This window comes from Pristiophorus japonicus, chromosome 5, assembly GCF_044704955.1.
Source record: "Pristiophorus japonicus isolate sPriJap1 chromosome 5, sPriJap1.hap1, whole genome shotgun sequence".
NCBI lineage: Eukaryota > Metazoa > Chordata > Chondrichthyes > Pristiophoridae > Pristiophorus > Pristiophorus japonicus.
In genome coordinates, this window is record NC_091981.1 from 241624959 (window position 1) to 241644564 (window position 19606).

At 46.8% G+C, this 19606-nt stretch overlaps 1 protein-coding gene across 1 annotated transcript in view; it reads left to right on the forward strand.

Moving 5' to 3' along the window:
* The window catches only part of gad2 (glutamate decarboxylase 2), a 164831-nt gene that overhangs the window by 87888 nt on the left and 57337 nt on the right, over positions 1-19606 (forward strand). The window contains exons 6-7 of the mRNA XM_070880084.1: positions 11453-11565; positions 15403-15518. Coding sequence (XP_070736185.1) covers positions 11453-11565; positions 15403-15518 — 229 coding nt within the window. The remainder of the gene's footprint in view (positions 1-11452; positions 11566-15402; positions 15519-19606) is intronic.

Genomic DNA, 19606 nt, shown 5'->3' on the forward strand with positions numbered 1-19606 from the left:
AGGTTGTATTCCCTAGAATTTAGATGGTTAAGGGGTGATGTTGTGGTGTCCTTACACCTTACTACAGAATCACACGAGGCATGTACTGCAGAAAAAGTCACTACGTGACCTGAACCTTTATTTCCAGGACCAAGAAGTGCTGACCCTGCGTGGGACCTCCCTTTATATACCTGGATGACCAGGTGAGGAGTGTCTCCCACAAGTTCATCCCCTGTGGTCAAGGTGTGCATTACTCAGGTGTATACAGTGTACTGTGTTGTTACATAAAGGTTACAGTTATGTGAAGGTTACAAACATGACATCATCTCCCCCCAACGTCTTTGGGTCAAATATTGAGTCTTTCAGGCGGTCGACGTTCTCTCGTGGAGCACCGCAGTTGGGGCTCTGATGGTTGGGCCTTGGCATGCGTCTCTGTCACCTGAGGTGATTCCGACCTGTCCGGGCTGGCCGCAGGGACTATGCATGCTGGTGAATGTCCTTGTTGCTCGTTCACTGGCAGTGGGTGACATCTTATGATCTTCCTCAGGTTCCTCAGTGTCCATGTTGAACCTTTTCTTTACTTGGTCCAGATGTTTGCGGCATATCTGCCCATTGTTAAGTCTGACCACGATGACCCTATTCCCCTCATTGCCAATTACAGTACCCTCAAGCCACTTGGGTCTCAAAACATGATTGAGAACGAATGCAGGGTCATCGATTTCTATGCATCTCCCCACTGAGTTGCGATCATGGCACTCGATTTGGGACTAGCGCTTGCCCTCAACAATGTCTGACAGGGCTGGCTGAATGAGGGACAGCCGCGTTTTAAGCGTGTGTTTCATGAGCAGTTCCGCGGGCGGGACTCCCGTGAGCGAATGCGGCCAGGACCTATAGGCCAGCAGGAGGCACAATAGGCGGTACTGAAGGGAGGGTCCTTGAATCCGGAGCATTGCCCTGTTTTATGATTTGAACCGCACGTTCCGCCTGGCCATTGGAAGCCGGCTTGAACGGTGCTGTCCTGACATGTTTGATACCATTACCCGACATAAACTCCTGGAATTCATAGCTGGTGAAACATGGGCCGTTGTCACTAACTAGGATGTCCGGCAAGCCGTGGGTCACAAAGACCGTATGCAGACTCTCCACGGTGGTGGATGTCGTGCACGAATTCAATATGATGCACTCGATCCATTTCGAATATGCATCGACAACAATCAGGAACATTTTTACCATAAATGGGCCCGCGTAGTCTACGTGAATACTTGACCATGGCTTGGTGGGCCACGAGCTGAGTGGGGCCTCCGTGGGGGCATTTCCCAGCTGAGCACACGTCGTGCACCTGCGAATCCAGTGTTCCAGGTCTGAGTCAATTCCCAGCCACCATACATGTGACCGGGCAATGGCCTTCATTAGCACGATGCCTGGGTGCTCGCTATGAAGTTCCCTGATGAATGCTTCCCTTTCTTTCTGGGGCATGACTACCCGGCTGCCCCATAGCAGGCAGTCGGCTTGGATGGAGAGCTCGTCCATCTGTCTGTGGAACGGCCTGACCTCCTCGGGGCACGCTCCGTGTGCGGGCGCCCAATCCCCAGTCAGGACACATTTCTTTATCAGGGATAGGAGAGGGTCTCTGTTGGTCCAGATTTTGATCTGGCGGGCTGTGATGGGAGAGCCTGCGGTGACGAAAGCCTCAACTGCCATGACCATCTCCGTGCTTTGCTCCAACACCCCCTCGGTGGTCGCCACTGGGAGCCTGCTGAGCGCGTCAGCGCAATGTTCAGTGCCTGGCCGGTGCTGCATGGTGTAGTCACACGCAGCCAGCGTGAGGGCCCACCGCTGCATGCGAGCTGACGCATTGGCATTGACAGCCTTGCTGTCGGACAACAGAAACATAGAAAGATAGAAAATAGGAGCAGGAGTAGGCCATTCGGCCCTTCGAGCCTGCACCGCCATTCAATGAGTTCATGACTGAACATGCAACTTCAGTACCCCATTCCTGCTTTCTCGCCATACCCCTTGATCCCCCGAGTAGTAAGGACTACATCTAACTCCTTTTTGAATATATTTAGTGAATTGGCCTCAACAACTTTCTGTGGTAGAGAATTCCACAGGTTCACCACTCTCTGGGTGAAGAAGTTTCTCCTCATCTCGGTCCTAAATGGCTTATCCCTTATCCTTAGACTGTGACCCCTGGTTCTCGACTTCCCCAACATTGGGAACATTCTTCCTGCATCTAACCTGTCCAGACCCATCAGAATTTTAAACGTTACTATGAGATCCCCTCTCATTATTCTGAACTCCAGTGAATACAAGCCCAGTTGATCCAGTCTTTCTTGATATGTCTGTCCCGCCATCCCGGGAATCAGTCTGGTGAACCTTCGCTGCACTCCCTCAATAGCAAGAATGTCCTTCCTCAAGTTTGGAGACCAAAACTGTACACAATACTCCAGGTGTGGCCTCACCAAGGCCCTGTACAACTGTAGCAACACCTCCCTGCCCCTGTACTCAAATCCCCTCGCTATGAAGGCCAACATGCCATTTGCTTTCTTAACTGCATGCTGTACCTGCATGCCAACCTTCAATGACTGATGTACCATGACACCCAGGTCTCGTTGCACCTCCCCTTTTCCTAATCTGTCACCATTCAGATAATAGTCTGTCTCTCTGTTTTTACCACCAAAGTGGATAACCTCACATTTACCCACATTATACTTCATCTGCCATGCATTTGCCCACTCTCCTAACCTACCCAAGTCACTCTGCAGCCTCATAGCATCCTCATCGCAGCTCACACTGCCACCCAACTTAGTGTCATCCGCAAATTTGGAGATACTACATTTAATCCCCTCGTCTAAATCTTAATGTACAATGTAAACAGTTGGGACACCAGCACAGAACCTTGTGGTACCCCACTAGTCACTGCCTGCCATTCTGAAAAGTACCCATTTACTCCTACTCTTTGCTTCCTGTCTGACAACCAGTTCTCAATCCATGTCAGCACACTACCCCCAATCCCATGTGCTTTAACTTTGCACATTAATCTCTTGTGTGGGACCTTGTCGAAAGCCTTCTGAAAGTCCAAATATACCACATCAACTGGTTCTCCCTTGTCCACTCTACTGGAAACATCCTCAAAAAATTCCAGAAGATTTGTCAAGCATGATTTCCCTTTCACAAATCCATGCTGACTTGGACCTATCATGTCACCTCTTTCCAAATGCGCTGCTATGACATCCTTAATAATTGATTCCATCATTTTACCCACTACTGAGGTCAGGCTGACCGGTCTATAATTCCGTTTTCTCTCTCCCTCCTTTTTTAAAAAGTGGGGTTACATTGGCTACCCTCCACTCCATAGGAACTGATCCAGAGTCTATGGAATGTTGGAAAATGACTGTCAATGCATCAGCTATTTCCAAGGCCACCTCCTTAAGTACTCTGGGATGCAGTCCATCAGGCCCTGGGGATTTATCGGCCTTCAATCCCATCAATTTCCCCAACACAATTTCCCAACTAATAAGGATTTCCCTCAGTTCCTCCTTCTTACTAGACCCTCTGACACCTTTTATATTCGGAAGGTTGTTTGTGTCCTCCTTAGTGAATACCGAACCAAAGTACTTGTTCAATTGGTCTGCCATTTCTTTGTTCCCCGTTATGACTTCCCCTGATTCTGACTGCAGGGGACCTACATTTGTCTTTACTAACCTTTTTCTCTTTACATATCAATAGAAACTTTTGCAGTCCGTCTTAATGTTCCCTGCAAGCTTCCTCTCGTACTCTATTTTCCCTGCCCTAATCAAACCCTTTGTCCTCCTCTGCTGAGTTCTAAATTTCTCCCAGTCCACAGGTTCACTGCTATTTCTGGCCAATTTGTATGCCACTTCCTTGGCTTTAATACTATCCTTGATTTCCCTTGATAGCCACGGTTGAGCCACCTTCCCTTTTTTATTTTTACGCCAGACAGGGATGTACAATTGTTGTAGTTCATCCATGCGGTCTCTAAATGTCTGCCATTGCCCATCCACAGTCAACCCCTTAAGTATCATTCGCCAATCTATCCTAGCCAGTTCACACCTCATACCTTCAAAGTTACCCTTCTTTAAGTTCTGGACCATGGTCTCTGAATTAACTGTTTCATTCTCCATCCTAATGTAGAATTCCACCATATTATGGTCACTCTTCCCCAAAGGGCCTCGCACAACGAGATTGCTAATTAATCCTCTCTCATTACACAACACCCAGTCTAAGATGGCCTCCCCCCTCGTTGGTTCCTCGACATATTGGTCTAGAAAACCATCCCTTATGCACTCCAGGAAATCCTCCTCCACTGTATTGCTTCCAGTTTGGTTAGCCCAATCTATATGCATATTAAAGTCACCCATGATAACTGCTGCACCTTTATTGCATGCACCCCTAATTTCCTGTTTGATGCCCTCCCCAACATCACTACTACTGTTTGGAGGTCTGTACACAACTCCCACCTACGTTTTTTGCCTTTTGGTGTTCTGCAGCTCTACCCATATAGATTCCACATCATCCAAGCTAATGTCCTTCCTAACTATTGCATTAGTCTCCTCTTTAACCAGCAATGCTACCCCACCTCCTTTTCCTTTTATTCTATCCTTCCTGAATAACAGGGATGTTAACGGTTTGTGGTCCGTTTCTAACTCGAACCTTCTGCCGAAAAGGTACTGGTGCATCTTTTTCCCCGTAGACACATTCGAGTGCTTCCTTTTCAACCACCCCATATCCCCATTCTGCCTGGGAGAGCGACCTGGAGGCATAAGCCACAGGTTGGAGTTGGCCCTCATCATTACTCTGCTGCAACATGCACCCAACCCCATAGGATGATGCATCACACGTTAAAACCAGTTTCTTACAGGGGTTGTACAAGGTCAACAGCTTGTTAGAACAAAGCAGATTCCGCGCCCGTTCTTGACAGTCCCTCCAAAACCATCACAACCCTTACGCAGGAGCACGTGCAGCGGCTCCAACAATGTGCTTAAGTTCGGCAGAAAGTTCCCGAAGTAGTTCAATAGTCCCAGAAATGACCGCAACTCTGATGTATTGCTGGGCCTGGGCGCACGATGGATCGCCTCCGTTTAGATTCGGTAGGCTGGATCCCGTCAGCGGCAACCCTCCTGCCCAAAAAACTCGATCTCTGGACTTCTTTAGTCGCAAGCCTACCCGGTCCAGTCGGCGTAGCACCTCCTCCAGGTTGTGGAGGTGTTCCTCGGTGTCTCGACCCGTGATTAGGATGTCATCTTAGAATAGGATTGTTCCAGGGATGGATTTAAGCAAGCTTTCCATGTTCCTCTGGAACACAGCGACTGCTGAACGAATGCCAAACGGACACCTGTTGTAAACGAATAGCTCCTTGTGCGTAGTGATGGTGGTCAGAAGTTTGGATTCTTCAGCCAATTCCTGAGTCATGTAGGCTGAAGTAAGGTCCAACTTGGTGAACAGCTTGCCATCTGCCAGCGTGGCAAAAAGATCCTCTGCTCTCGGAAGCGAGCATTGGTCCTATAGTGACACTCGGTTGATGGTGGCCTTGTAGTCGCCACAAATTCTGACCGAGCCATCCGCTTTAAGGACATAAACGATGGGGCTTGCCCAGTCACTGAATTCAATGGGCAAAATTATGCCCTCTCTTAGCAGCCTGTCCAACTCACTCTCAATTCTCTCACGCATCACATACGGCACGGCTCTGGCTTTGTGGTGCACTGGTCTGGCGTCCGGGGTGATGCGTATCACTACTTTGGTGCCCTTAAAAGTCCCGACACCTGGTTGAAAAAGTGGCTCAAATTTATGCAGGATCTGTGAGCATGAACTTCACTCCACAGATGAAATGGCATGCACATCCCCCCATTTCCAACTCATCTCGGCTAACCAGCTCCTCCCCAAGAGCACGGGACCATTCCCTGGGACAATCCAGAGCGCCAGCCGGTTCTCCGATCCATTGTGTGTGACCACCAAGTTTGCACTGCCTAGTACTGGGATGATCTCTCTGGTGTACATCCGTAACTGCGTGTCAATGCGTTCCAGTTTGGGCCTGTTAGCTTTGAGTGGCCATAGTTTTTCAAATTGTTGGGCACTCATAAGTGACTGGCTGGCTCCTGTGTCCAGCTCCATGCGTACCCTGATGCCATTTAATGGAACTTTCATCATCATAGGTGACGTTTTGGTATACGAGCTGTGGACGTCTGCCACATGAACCCACTGGACTTCAGCGTCCATAGCTCTGCCCCAAGCATCACCCTGCCTTGCAGACCCCTCGTCTGGTTCCTCTGCCTCGTAAACTAGCCTCGCTATGTGCTTTCTGCACATTCTGGCCAGATGTCCACTGAAGTTACAGTTTCTGCAGATAAATTGCTGAAACTTACAGGTTTTCGCAGCATGTTTGCCACCGCACCTCCAGCATGAGCTGAGATTGTTGTGAACAAAGGAACTGTTAACAGGCATTCCTCTCTGATTGTCTCTTTGATTACTCCTGAGCACTTTGTTGCTGAGTGTCAATGGTCCCATCCCGGGTTGCATTGTCCCTTGTGATGGCGTGAATTGCCGATCCCCCTGCCATTGTCTCTGTTGCTGGCCCTTCCCGAGAGCCTGTTGCTGCCTGGGTGGTGTCGAATTGCCCTTGCCTGCCTGCGGGGTTCTGAATCTCGTTTACAATGTTAACTCCCTGGTCCATCGCCACGTTGGAACCAGGGCTGCGCGCGTAAATTATCTTGGTCTCCTCTTCCCCTGCCATGAAGGTCTGAGCTATCAACGTTGCCCTTTCCAAAGTCAAGTCCTTGGTCTCAATAAGCTTCCTGAAAATCCCGGCATGACCAATGCCCTCAATGAAGAAATCCCTTAACATCTCCCCCCTGCAGGCGTCTGTGAACTTACAGAGGCTGGCCAAACACCAAAGGTCCGCAACGAAGTCCGATATTCTTTGTCCCTCCCGATGCCAGTGTGTGTAGAACTGGTGCCGGGCCATGTGTATACTGCTCGCCGGTTTGAAGTGCTCACCGATCAGAGTGCTGAGCTCTTCAAAAGACTTGTCCACCGGCTTCTCGGGTGCGAGCAGGTCTTTCATCAGCGCATATGTCTTGGATCCACAACTGGTCAGTAGATGCGCCCTCCGCTTGCCATCCGCTTCCTCTCCCAGCCAGTCCTTCGTGACAAAGCTCTGCTGGAGCCTCTCAACGGAATCGTCCCAGTCCTCACCAACATAGTACCATTCCTCTATGCTACCGGTGGCCATTCTCATGGGCCATTGATTCCCGTTTCTTGTCGCCAAATGTGGTGTCCTTACACCTTACTATAGAATCATACGAGGCATGTACTGCAGACAAAGTCACTACGTGACCTGAACCTTTATTTCCAAGGCCAAGAAGTGCTGACCCCGTGTGGGACCTCCCTTTATATACCTGGATGACCAGGTGAGGAGTGTCTCCCACAAGTTCACCCCCTGTGGTCAAGGTGTGCATTACCCAGGTGTATACAGTGTACAGTGTTGCTACATAAAGGTTACAGTTATGTGAAGGTTACAAACATGACAGATGTGATCGGAATTTTCAGGATGTTAAGGGGAGCAGATAGTGTAGCTGGAGGGAAATTATTTCCGTTGGTTGGGGATTCTAGGACGAGGGGGCATAGTGTAAAAATTAGAGCCAGACCTTTCAGGTATGAAATTAGGAAAGACTTCTACACACAAAGGGTGGTAGAAGTTTGGAACTCTCTTCCGCAAACAGTAATTGATGCTAGATCAATTGTAAATTTTAAATTTGAGATTGATAGCTTTTTGTTCACCAAAGGTATTAAGGAAGATGGGCTAAAGTGCGTATATGGAGTTAGATCGCAGATCAGCCATGATCTCATTGAATAGTGGAACAGGTTCGAGGAGCTGAATGGCCTACTCCTGTTCCTATGTTCCTATTGTGCTACAACATTGTTGATCCTTTCAAAGATGGCTCACATCTCGAATGAACTGCCTGGAAGTTTGGTAAAAGCAGATTCAGTAATAACTTTCAAAAGGGAATCGGATAAATACTTGAAAAATTGCAGAGCTATGGGGAAAGAGCAGGGGAGTGGGACTAATTGGGTAGCTCTTTCAAAGAGCCAACACAGGCATGATGGGCCCATTGGCCTCATTTTGTGCCGTATCATTTTATGATTCCAAATGCTGAACATTCCCTTACCTGATGTATGTCCCACAGACGCTTTATCCACATGTTTGTAAGGAGATGAGACAGGAGCTTTGCTGTGGCATAAGGGTACATTTTCTCACTCTGTATATTGCAGGGGGTCTTTTGATCTTCGGGGGGCAAGTCCACATTATTGAAGACTAACAAGCATTGTCAGAATTGCACATCACTGTGCCTTCTGGAGTATAGTGGAGCATCCATCCCCTAATGAATACAGATGGGAGGTGGATTAGAGGTGACTGAAGTGACACTTTTGTTGCTATTTGATAAATATAAACCATTAGATAGAAGATCTTCAGGTTCACTGCACTTTGTAAACATTTCAGTAGCTCTTGCGAAGTTCTTGCTCTACTGCAGACTTGTGATACCAGATGGGATCTTCACACTCAGATAACACTCTACATTGGTCGATACTGCAGTTCAATCTCATACTGTTCTTACCTCGTTCATTTGGAAGATCTTGTTCTCTGCTAATTACTTTATTATATATAATTTGATTATGTTTATTTTTCTTATCTCATTATTTTCTACCAAATAAATTCTGTGGGCCTGAACCTCAGTCAGTTCCTTCAAGAAAGGGGGGAAGCAATGTGGGAGAAATAAATTTTTAAAACTGGATGGTGAGGCCACCTGTCACATACGTGCCCTGATTTCCGTTTTCCTCACCCCGCCCCTGCTAGGACAGATTATGTTGAGGAGGCAGGGCCCAGCAAGCTGCCTCATTTCCCTACCTCCCACCACTGATTCGGCCACTCATGGGGATCACCAGGAGAGGGGCTATGCTAGTCCCTGGTGCAGCAGTCGCATGACTCCTGATGCTCCTTATGGAGGGAGTGGGCCCCATTGTAGGTCCCCATTATGCGTCAGAGCCGTACCTTTTTAGGTTTCCTGGATCTTCAACATTTAAATGGTCCCACCGCTTCAGGGCAGTGATGGACTTGTGCTTCCTGCTGGTGTGACTAATGAATTCTGACCCATTGTACAATTAGGGTGCTGGTCAGAAGTCCCTCCCTGACACACCTCTGATGAGAAAAGGAAAATCCAGGCTCAAGTCTTGGATGATCCAAAACGTCTTCCAATTAGGCGACAGCAAGAAACACCAAACTATCACCCCCAATTCCATCCCCTTCACTGGCTGCTCACTCAAGCTGAAGCCGACAAAGTGTAAAATCAGTGACCTCTTCGACCTTCATCTGGGCTTCAAATCCCACATCCAGTACATCTCCAAGATTCATTTCTAACTTCCAAGCATTGCCTGTCTCTGTCCCTACTTCGTCCCCACCACCTGTAAAACATTTATTTACACCTTTGTCACTCCCCAGACTCAATTTTTCAAATGCCTACCAAACCAGCCACCAGAGCTGCACCTACATAAGTTCCAACCGATCCCGAACATCGCCACACACGCACATCCTATCCCATACTAAATCCTGTTTGTGCATCATAACACTATTCTCACCAACCCCCCCACTGCTCCCCATTCCCCAACACATTGATTCAAAATCGACATCCTGGTTTATGAATTCCTCCATGACCTCGATCCACCCAACCCCCGCAAGCTGCTTCAGGCCCACACCCCGCGGCACACCCCTTCTGAGTGTGGCCATTCATATCTCCTCCTTCCCACTCTGCCATTGGAGGCAGAGCCTTCAGCTAATAGAGCCTTACGTTCTGGAATTCTCCTCATTCCTTGACACCTTTCTCTCTCCAGCTTCAAAAGCATCCTCATGACCTACCTCTTTGCCATTGAATCATTTAAGGTGGAAAGACAGGTTAACAAAGCAGTTTTGAAAGCATTTGGGATCCTGGGCTTTATAAATAGATGCATGGGGGTGAAATTCAATGCATTTGCGCGTCCCGTTAGCGTCCCCGAGGGTGCTAACAGGTCACAAATGCTTTACCAACTGGACGCAGCGCTGACAATGACTCGCGCCATATTGGGCAGGAGTTTAGCGGTGGCACTGCAGTTTTGCGCCTGGAGATCGTGACGTCATCGCCACGCACATCGACCCGTTAGTGCCCCGGCCCCGAAATTGAGTTTCGCCCCCTGCAGCAGCGCTGGGCAAAAACACTAGCAGCTACAGCTGATATGGATCGGGCAGCTGGCTGCTACTGGGGCAATAATTAAAGACGAGGTGGCCAAGGTAAGTGTTTTTTTTAATTACCTTGCCTTTCGCGGTTTCTTCACGGGGTCCTGACTGTGATTGCTCAGCCCAGCACTCTGCCCGAGTGCCGGACTGATTGGGCAGCATCCCCGCTCCCTGGGTGATCCAGGTAGGTCCTTTTTAATTTGCAGAGCCTTCAGCATGGACCCTTCCCTTTAAGGGAGGGAAAGGCCCCTTGGACAAGGCAGTGCTGCACGGCCCAGTGTGCAGCACTGCTGAAGCGTCCACCCCATTAACACTCCAAGAAGGAAGTGGAGCGCTTGATTTAATGCACCACTTCCTTCCGGGAGCGCTAATCTGAGTGTTTTGAGAGGGGGAAAGCTTTAGCGCCTGGTGCTAAGTTTCCTGTCTCAAATGTTGTAATAAATTTCTCCCCCAGAGCGTACAAAAGTCAGGAAGTTATGCTAAACCTTTATAAAACATTAGTTCGGCCCAGCTGGAGTATTGGGTCCAATTCTGAGCCTCACACTTCAGGAAGGAGGTGAAGGCTTTGGAGAGGGTACATAAGAGATTTACTAAAATGGCTCCAGCGATGAGGGATTACAGTTATGTGGATAGACTGGAGAAGCTGGGGTTGTTCTCCTTGGAGCAGAGAAGACTAAGAGGAGATTTGATAGAGGCGTTTAAAATCATGAATAACTAAAGAGAAACTGTTTCCAATGACACAACAGATTTAAAGCGATTGGCACATGAGGAAAAGCTTTTGTTGCAACGAGGTTAGGATTTGGAATGCACTGTCTGATGGGGTGGAGGATACAGATTCACCAGCAGCCTTCAAAAGGGAATTGGATAAATACTGAAGGAAAAGAAATGCAGAGATATGGGGAAAGAGCGGGGGAGTGAGATTAACTGGATTGCTCTTTGAAAGAGCCGGCACAGACTCAATGGGCCGAATGGCCGCCTTCTGTGCTATATTCTATGATTCCCCCAATCATCTCCCATTTGCTGCTCAATGTCTGGTAAACTCCTCGCATCCCGCCCCCCGCCCCTCCCCCGCTTCTGCAAAGCGTCTTGGGATTACATTGGTGCTAATTGTTAAACAGTCTTTTTTTATCCACTAGAAAGTAATCTGCTTCATACTAATGTTTTATTTTATATGTTATGAATTATCTTCAGGTTTACATATGAGATCGCACCAGTGTTTGTCCTGTTGGAATACATCACCCTGAAGAAAATGAGGGAAATGATTGGCTGGCCAGGAGGATGTGGAGACGGAATATTCTCACCTGGTATATAACCCTTAAAGGTCTCTCTGGGACTCAGTTCTCAGGTGCAGTTGAATTAAGAAGAAGAATATCCGTGGCATGATGTGTCACTTGTCACTGTGTTAAAAAGGAAAAAAGGATTTTCAAACCAGTCTCTTCCAAACCATAGTTAAATGTAAAATGGATAGGAATCTAGATTGGACCTTCCAGAATTGTATCCATTGTTTTTAAACAGATGAGAGAAGTTTATGTTCTGCTCAGAGCCTGATTAAGCCTATAATTTCAACTAGTTAGCAACATTTGGTGAATAATTTCTCAACATTTACAAATAACAACTAAACATTAAGACCTGGAATTTCCTCGTAATTTTTGGAGCAACATTAGAGTAAGGGCCACAATGCACCCGGTTTTTATACCAAGTCCTTGCTGCTTTCGAACTTCTTCAATCATTTGTGCCGCTCTCAAGTTACATCTGCTCAAATGGAGTTACATTAGTCTCCTCGCAAAAGACCAGAGAATGCCAGTCTCCTGCATTTACACCTGTTCTCTAAACTTACGCCCAAAATTTTAGGGGCAGCAGGACCCAAAGTCATTACTTCTGGCATTTTAAATCAATTTTTTTTGGGGAGATTTAAAACACTTCTCCTTACTGAGACTATATATTCTAGCTCTTTGAATGCTTTTTATGGCATCAGAATTTGTTGCATTAAAAAGAAAAAAGCTTCCACAATTGCATTTTCTTAAACATGCTGTACTTAGTGTGCATTAATGACAGTTTGATGACTTCAAGCTTTAATTTTACTGACTAAAAAATAAATATTCCTGACCATTCCATCAAAACGCATAAACCAGTAAATTACTCATTAAAATAGCCAAACTATTCTACAGCAAATTTTATGCAATCAGATTCAATGATGCTTAACCTTTTATGAAGAAACTCTCACAAATGGCCCAGTTGCTTTCACTGTTTGGTTCCATTTCATTGAGAGTAATTTGAAGCCAAACCACAAACACCCCCAGGCACATGTTTTGCTAGATTTCAGGCTGGCTATCAGATTCAGCACTTGATGAAAGCAGACTGTTCCAACTTGTTGGGGAGAGGGTGCCAGGAGAGGCTGTCCGATATCTGCATCAATATCATAAGAGTAGCTCCTATTTGCCAGTCATGGGGTGGTGCAAACAATGGCAACGGCCACACACCGTAAAAAAATCCACGCACAGGCATCTTCCACCCTTCAATATGCAGTTCAGAATATTAGGTCCTTCATTGAAACACCTGTGAATTCAGTGAACTCATCCCTTTTTGGCGTGGAAGCAAGTCATCCTCGATTCGAGGGACTGCCTAAGAAGAAGTGGTGGGTGGAGGGGCTGGCAAAGTGGCAATACAACAAGTGGAGAGTTAATTTTTTAAGTAGTTAAAAATAATATTCTCGGTTTCACGATAGCTGCCTGACAGTTCAATTGTGAGAATTCTTTATAATTGCAAACTGTACCCTAAAGGTATTGGCACTGTTATTGCCACTTATAAATAACACTGTTTTTTTTAGACTGATCCATCTGAAATTAGGTCAAGGAGATTGAGAAGGCTAGTGGCATTATAAATGATTTACTCCTGTGAGCACAAAGGGGATAAAATTCAGCTCTGGCAGGGGGCTAAAATGGGCGGGAGTGGCTCGGCTGCTCGTTATACACCTCGCCCGAATGTCTCTTTCATTCGTTAATCAGGTGGGTGTGTAACGGCCACAGATCACCAACCACCCATTTTGCCCCCAATTTCTGTGTTATTAGTTACACAGAGATTGAGATTAACTGAATACAGAGTAAATTATCAAGCAGAGTGTTCAGTAATTCTTGGTTGTCCATGAATCGATTAGCCAACAGATGAGGTCATGATGCAATTGGAATTTATAGCATTTTAGTCATTTCATCCAACATCCCAGGCTTTTAGTTTTGTGGCAACAAAACAATTATCTGGTATCGTGTGATTGAAAATGGAGTTCATGTCTCATCTGGTCATGGGCTCGATATTCCACTCAGACACTTATAACTCAGACTCTATAACATACACCTTTTCAATTTTTACATGCCCTTTGTTTGGAAAAATATTAATTTGCACTCATTTTCAGAATGATGAATTTCAAAGAAATTTGTTTCAATGTGTTCATTAGCCTGACCTGGATTAAGCTTGGCTATTTTATTAACAAATGCACGCCACAAATCAATTCATTTTATTTTACGCTCATCAACTTTGGCTTACTTAATCAAAAGGAAAATTATTTTATTGTGAATTAAACAAATGCAAATTCTCCACCTTGCAAAACTGCTGTATTTTAACTGTTAGATTGCTGAAATACTAAATTACTTCATTTACTTATTCATGCCAGTGCTTTATATAAATTTTCAACCCAGGATATACCTGTTCACAAAGAATATTTCTAGAGATTTGTAATTATCTTGAAATGTTGTGTGAAAACTCGACCATAATTCAAGGATTTACTGTAAGCTATGTGTCCACTTCTGTAGTGTAGCTGTGTAACTCTTCAGAAATTGGAAATGATCGCAATGTTAGTGGATGCACTGTAATACACTTACAGCCAGATCCAATTACATGTAGCATATTTTGAGTGAACATGCAGCACTATTCCCTTTGTTAGCTTACAATAAAGCTGGAAACTCGGCGGGGCCGATATGCGCTTGGTACGCCTGCCATTAACAGGGCAGTAGCGGACTCAAAATGGGGTCGATAGGCTTACCACTGCGTTCATTTTGATGATGCGTCGAGCACCATTTTGAAAGGACCCTACCAACGGGCTCCCAAAGTACCTGCCTGCTTCAGGCAGTAGGCCCCTCTTAATAAGAAAATGATGGTTCTGGGACCTCAATTGTTAGTTTAGGCTGGAACTGTTCGGAGCAGATGACATGAACGCTCTGATCAGTTCCACAGGCGATAGAGCCAAAAAGCTCAGCAATGGTAAGTTTGAATTTATTTTTGTGGGACCTGCAGTAACAGAAGTGCCTCAGGCCCCACAAAATTAATCTGGGCTACTGTTGTCCTGGAAAACCCCTCACGCCCCACTATCGCCCCCCCCTCCCTCCCACCTTGCTGCAGAACGGGGAAGCCCAATATTGGCTAGCCTTAAACAGGTGAGCTGCGTCGAGATGCCCGTTTAGTGCCCTGCAGCTGGCCAGCTCAATATGAATGTTGTTGTGGTTTCAAAATGGCGGCTGCCTCTCCAACGAGGGTACGGCTAAGAGACTACGGGTTGAGATTAGCAATCAAGCCTGCCTCCCCTGTTGCCATGGAACCTTACTTTGTTGCTTTAAGTTGGTGTTCCACTCAACACCCCTCATTTTATTTATTAATATCAATATCTGGTTGTAAATAAAGCTGATGAAAAATGACAATGAATGAGAGCATGCTGCAGAACATGAGCTGTGACCTGACAGCTACCAGATCGTAAAATGAGATTGAGTAGTAGGCAGTAATTCATGGGGAGAGAGAGGTATGATCCAAGCTAACTGGTGTAGAGGAAGGCAGCACTAGTTTAACTAAAAAAGATTTTACATTTCTTCACTCTTTATTTTATGGGTAACAATGATGTCAACAATACACACATGACAGTATCACAAAGTGGTTTTACACCCAGAAAAAGTGGGCCATTTTATCAAGGCAGCATTGGCCATTTATGACAAGATTAGAATGAACAAAATGGTGGAAGCAGGATTCAAGCCACGTCAACACGAACTGCGGCTGTTATTTAAAGCAGTAAATGAATTTTCGTGTCAGTGTGTCAGATACGAATTGTTATTCTTTAACATCTTTATAATGAAAAACTGATTGTACCTCATATTCTACTTTAGGGGGAGCCATATCAAACATGTATGCCTTGCTAATCGCACGCTACAAGCTGTTTCCTGAAGTTAAAGAAAAGGGAATGGCTGCCATTCCCAAACTGATTGCCTTCACTTCAGAACACGTATGACTTTTATTGTTTCATGTTCTTGTTAAAACATTGTCTTAATCGATATCTATCATAGATACTGCAGTGGCAGCCCCTTGAGGAAGTAGCATTACCCCATTCCATCCACATCACGAGAACTGTCCTTTTGTTTAGTGTTTCCTATTAAGCAATCATTGATGAACATTTGGGAAATAAACTGGCATCTGCATAATTGCTCCTTTTAAACAGTCCCATTAGTAGGCTGTCATTTGGCTTCTACAGTAAAGCCACCCTACTGCTTCAGGATGCACTGCAGCCTAAAACAATACTGTTCCAGTGCCTGAATGTGAAAGGTCATTTATTTAACTAATAATATTTAGTCCTATGACAGGATAAAAACTAATCACTATTAAAAATTATTGGGGCCAAAATTCAGGTCCCCATAAAGGCCCGTTATTGCCGGAATGCGGGAGCCAGACAGCGGAGTCGAGCGGCCGCCGACTCCCAGTCCAATGGCCGCCGCCAGCCAAATTTAGCTCGGGAATTTTTCCAGCGGTGCTGATCTTCGCCCCCCTCCCCCCACCTCTGCCACGGTACTGTGATTGCGGCCGTGATAACGCAATCAGAATGCGCATCACTGCTGCTCCGCCCCGGAACCGATATTCACCATGAAAAAACCTACCTGCTTCCTAATGGTGCCTGTTATGTCTTGGATAAAGAGTCAGACTAGATACTGCAAGCTCAAAGTAAGGTGTGACCATAGTCCTTTATTACAGATCTCAGAGTGCCTCTCCAGCCTGTGAGGCCTCCTTATATACAGGTGCTCCCAAGGGATTGTGGGATCCCTTGGGACTCCAGGGAATAAGCCCTCTTGTGGTTAGACAGGTTCACATACATAACAATACTTGCCCCCCCCCCACCCCCCCGCCCCCCAAAGTCAATAGTGTAACTATTTACAATGTGAGCCGATCTGGGACCTTCCTTTCCCTGGTTGATCGTCTCAGTGCAAATGCTGGTGTTGGTGAATCGTTTGTTGGGCCTTCTCTGGGCTGCAGCGCAGCTGGCCTTGCTGGGCTTCTGGGGGTGGTGAGTCTTGCTGGGCTGCTGGGGGTGGTGAGTCCTGCTGGGCTGCTGTGGGTGATGAGTTCTGCTTCGTGGTCAACCGCTGGGTCGGTTGTCACTTGTGTGTGTGTTGGAGGGTCGAAAAAAGTAGAGTCTATTGTGTGTTGTTCTGGATAGTCTGTAAATCTGAATTTGGTTTGGTCCAAGTGTTTCCTGCAGGTAAGTCCATTTGCGAGTTTGACCACAAACGCCCTACTCCCCTCTTTGGCCAAAACAGTGCCAGCAAGCCACTTGGGACCTTGTCCATAATTCAACACAAATATAGGATAATTTATTTCAATTTTGTGTGACACATTTGCGCGATCTTGATATGTATTCTTTTGAAGCCGTCTGCTCTCTACCTGTTCGGATAGATCAGGGTGGAGTAACGAGAGCCTTGTCTTAAATTCCCTTTTCATGAGCAGTTCAGCGGAAAGAACCCCAGTGAGTGAGTGGGGTCTTGTGCGGTAACTAAGCAGGACTCGGGAGAAGCGAGTCTGCAGTGAGCCTTCAGTTACCCTTTTCAAGCTCTGCTTGATTGTTTGAACTGCTCTTTCTGCCTGACCATTGGATGCTGGCTTAAACGGGGCAGACGTGACATGTTTGATCCCATTGCGGGTCATGAACTCCTTGAATTCGGCACTGGTAAAGCATGCCTCATTGTCACTTCTGAGGACATCAGGCAGGCCGTGCATGGCAAACATGGCCCGTAGGCTGTCAATGGTGGCAGCGGACGTGCTTGCCGACATTATCACACATTCAATCCATTTGGAGTATGCATCTACAACCACTAAAAACATTTTTCCCAAGAATGAGCCTGCATAGTCGACATGGACCTAGACCACAGTTTGGAGGGCCAGGACCATAAACTTAGTGGCGCCTCCCTGGGTGCATTGCTTAACTGGGAACATGTATTGCATTTGTGCACACGGGACTCATCGATACCGGGCCACCACACGTGGGATCTGGCTATTGCTTTCATCATTACGATGCCTGGATGGGTGCTGTGGAGATCACTAATGAAAGTGTCCCTGCCCTTTTTTGGCACAACTATCTGATTACCCCATAGGAGGCAGTCTGCCTGTATCGACATTTCATCTTTGCGCCGCTGGTACGGCTTTATTTCTTCCTGCATCTCTAACGGGACACGAGACCAACTCCCGTGGAGCACACAATATTTTACTAAGGACAGTAAGGAGTCCTGGCTTGTCCAGGTTCTAGTCTGTCGAGCGGTAACAGGTGATTGCTCACTCTCGAATGCTTCCATTACCATAACTAAATCTGCGGGCTGTGCCATCTCCACCCCTGTGGTGGGCAATGGCAGCCTACTGAGAGCATCAGCACAGTTTTCTGTGCCTGGCCTGTGGCGGATGGCGTGGTTGTATGCGGACAACGTGAGCGCCCATCTCTGGATGCGGGCTGATGGATTCGTATTTATCCCCTTACTTTCAAAAAAGAGGGCTATAAGCAGCTTATGGTCGGTTTCCAATTCAAATTTGAGCCCGAACAATTACCCTGTAAACACAGGCTAACGCTTCTTTTTCGATCATACTGTAGGCCCTCTCAGCTTTAGACAGACTTCTGAATGCATAAGCAACCGGTTGCAATTTCCCAAATTCATTAGCTTGTTGCAATACACACCCGACCCCTACGACAACGCATCACATGCTGGTACCAAACGTTTACATGGATCGTACAACACAAGCAATTTGTTTGACCATAACAGCTTCCTAGCTTTCTCAAAGGCATTTTCTTGGCTTTTACCCCATATCTATTCATCTCCTTTAAGCAGTAAAGAGTGCAGGGGTTCTAACAATGTGCTAAGACCCGGTAAGAAGTTACCAAAATAGTTCAGGAGTCCGATAAACAACCGCAGCTCTGTCACGTTCTGTGATCTCGGTGCATTCTTGATTGCCTCCGTCTTCGAATCGGTGGGCCTGATGTCGTCCGCCATGATTCTTCTCCCCAGGAACTCCACTTCAGGCACCAGGAAAACGCATTTTAGTCTGAGCTCCAAACGATTAAGCCGACTAAGAACCTCCTCCTGGTTCTGCAGGTGCTCGACGGTGTGCCGACCTGTAATCAAGATGTCATCCTGGAAGACCACAGTGCACGGGACCGACTTCAGCAAGCTTTCCATGTTCCTCTGGAATATCGCCGCGGCCAATCGAATCCCAAACGGGCATCTGTTGTAAATGAAGAGACCTTTGTGCGTGTTGATGCAGGTGAGGCCTTTCGATGATTCCTCCAGCTCCTGCATCATGTAGGCCGAGGTCAAGTCCAGCTTTGTGAACGATTTCCCTCCCGCCAGTGTCGCAAATAGGTCGTCTGTCTTTGGTAGCGGGTATTAATCCTGCAGTGAGAAAGGATTGATAGTTACTTTGTAATCACCACAGATTCTGACGGTGCCGTCTCCCTTGAGGACTGGAACAATCAGACTGGCCCACTCATTGAATTCGATCGGCGAAATGATGCCTTCTCGAGCTTGTCCAGCTCGATCTCCACCCTCTCTCTCATCATGTAAGGTACCACTCTCGCCTTGTGATGGATGGGTCGCGCTCCCGGAATCAAATGGATCTGTACTTTTGCTCCTTAGAACTTCCTGATGCCTGGTTTGAACAGCGAGGGGAACTTGCTTAGGACCTGGGCACATGAGGTGTCATCGACGGATGAAAGCGCTTGGACGTCATCCCAGTTCCAGCGTATCTTTCCCAGCCAGCTCCTGCCAAACAGCGTGGGGCCATCACCCTGTACCACCCAGAGTGGTAACTCGTACACCGCTCCATCGTAGGAGACCTTTACGGTAGCACTGCCAATTATGGGAATCAGTTCCTTTGTGTACATTCTCAGTTTAGTATGAATGGGCGTCAGGACTGGTCTTAAAGCCCTGCTGCACCACAGTTTAACGAAAGTCTTTTTGCTCATTATGGACTAGCTTGCGCCCGTGTCCAGCTCCATGAACACCGGGAGTCAATTTAATTCAGCCTTCAGCATTATCGGGGACACTTTGTGGTAAATGTGTG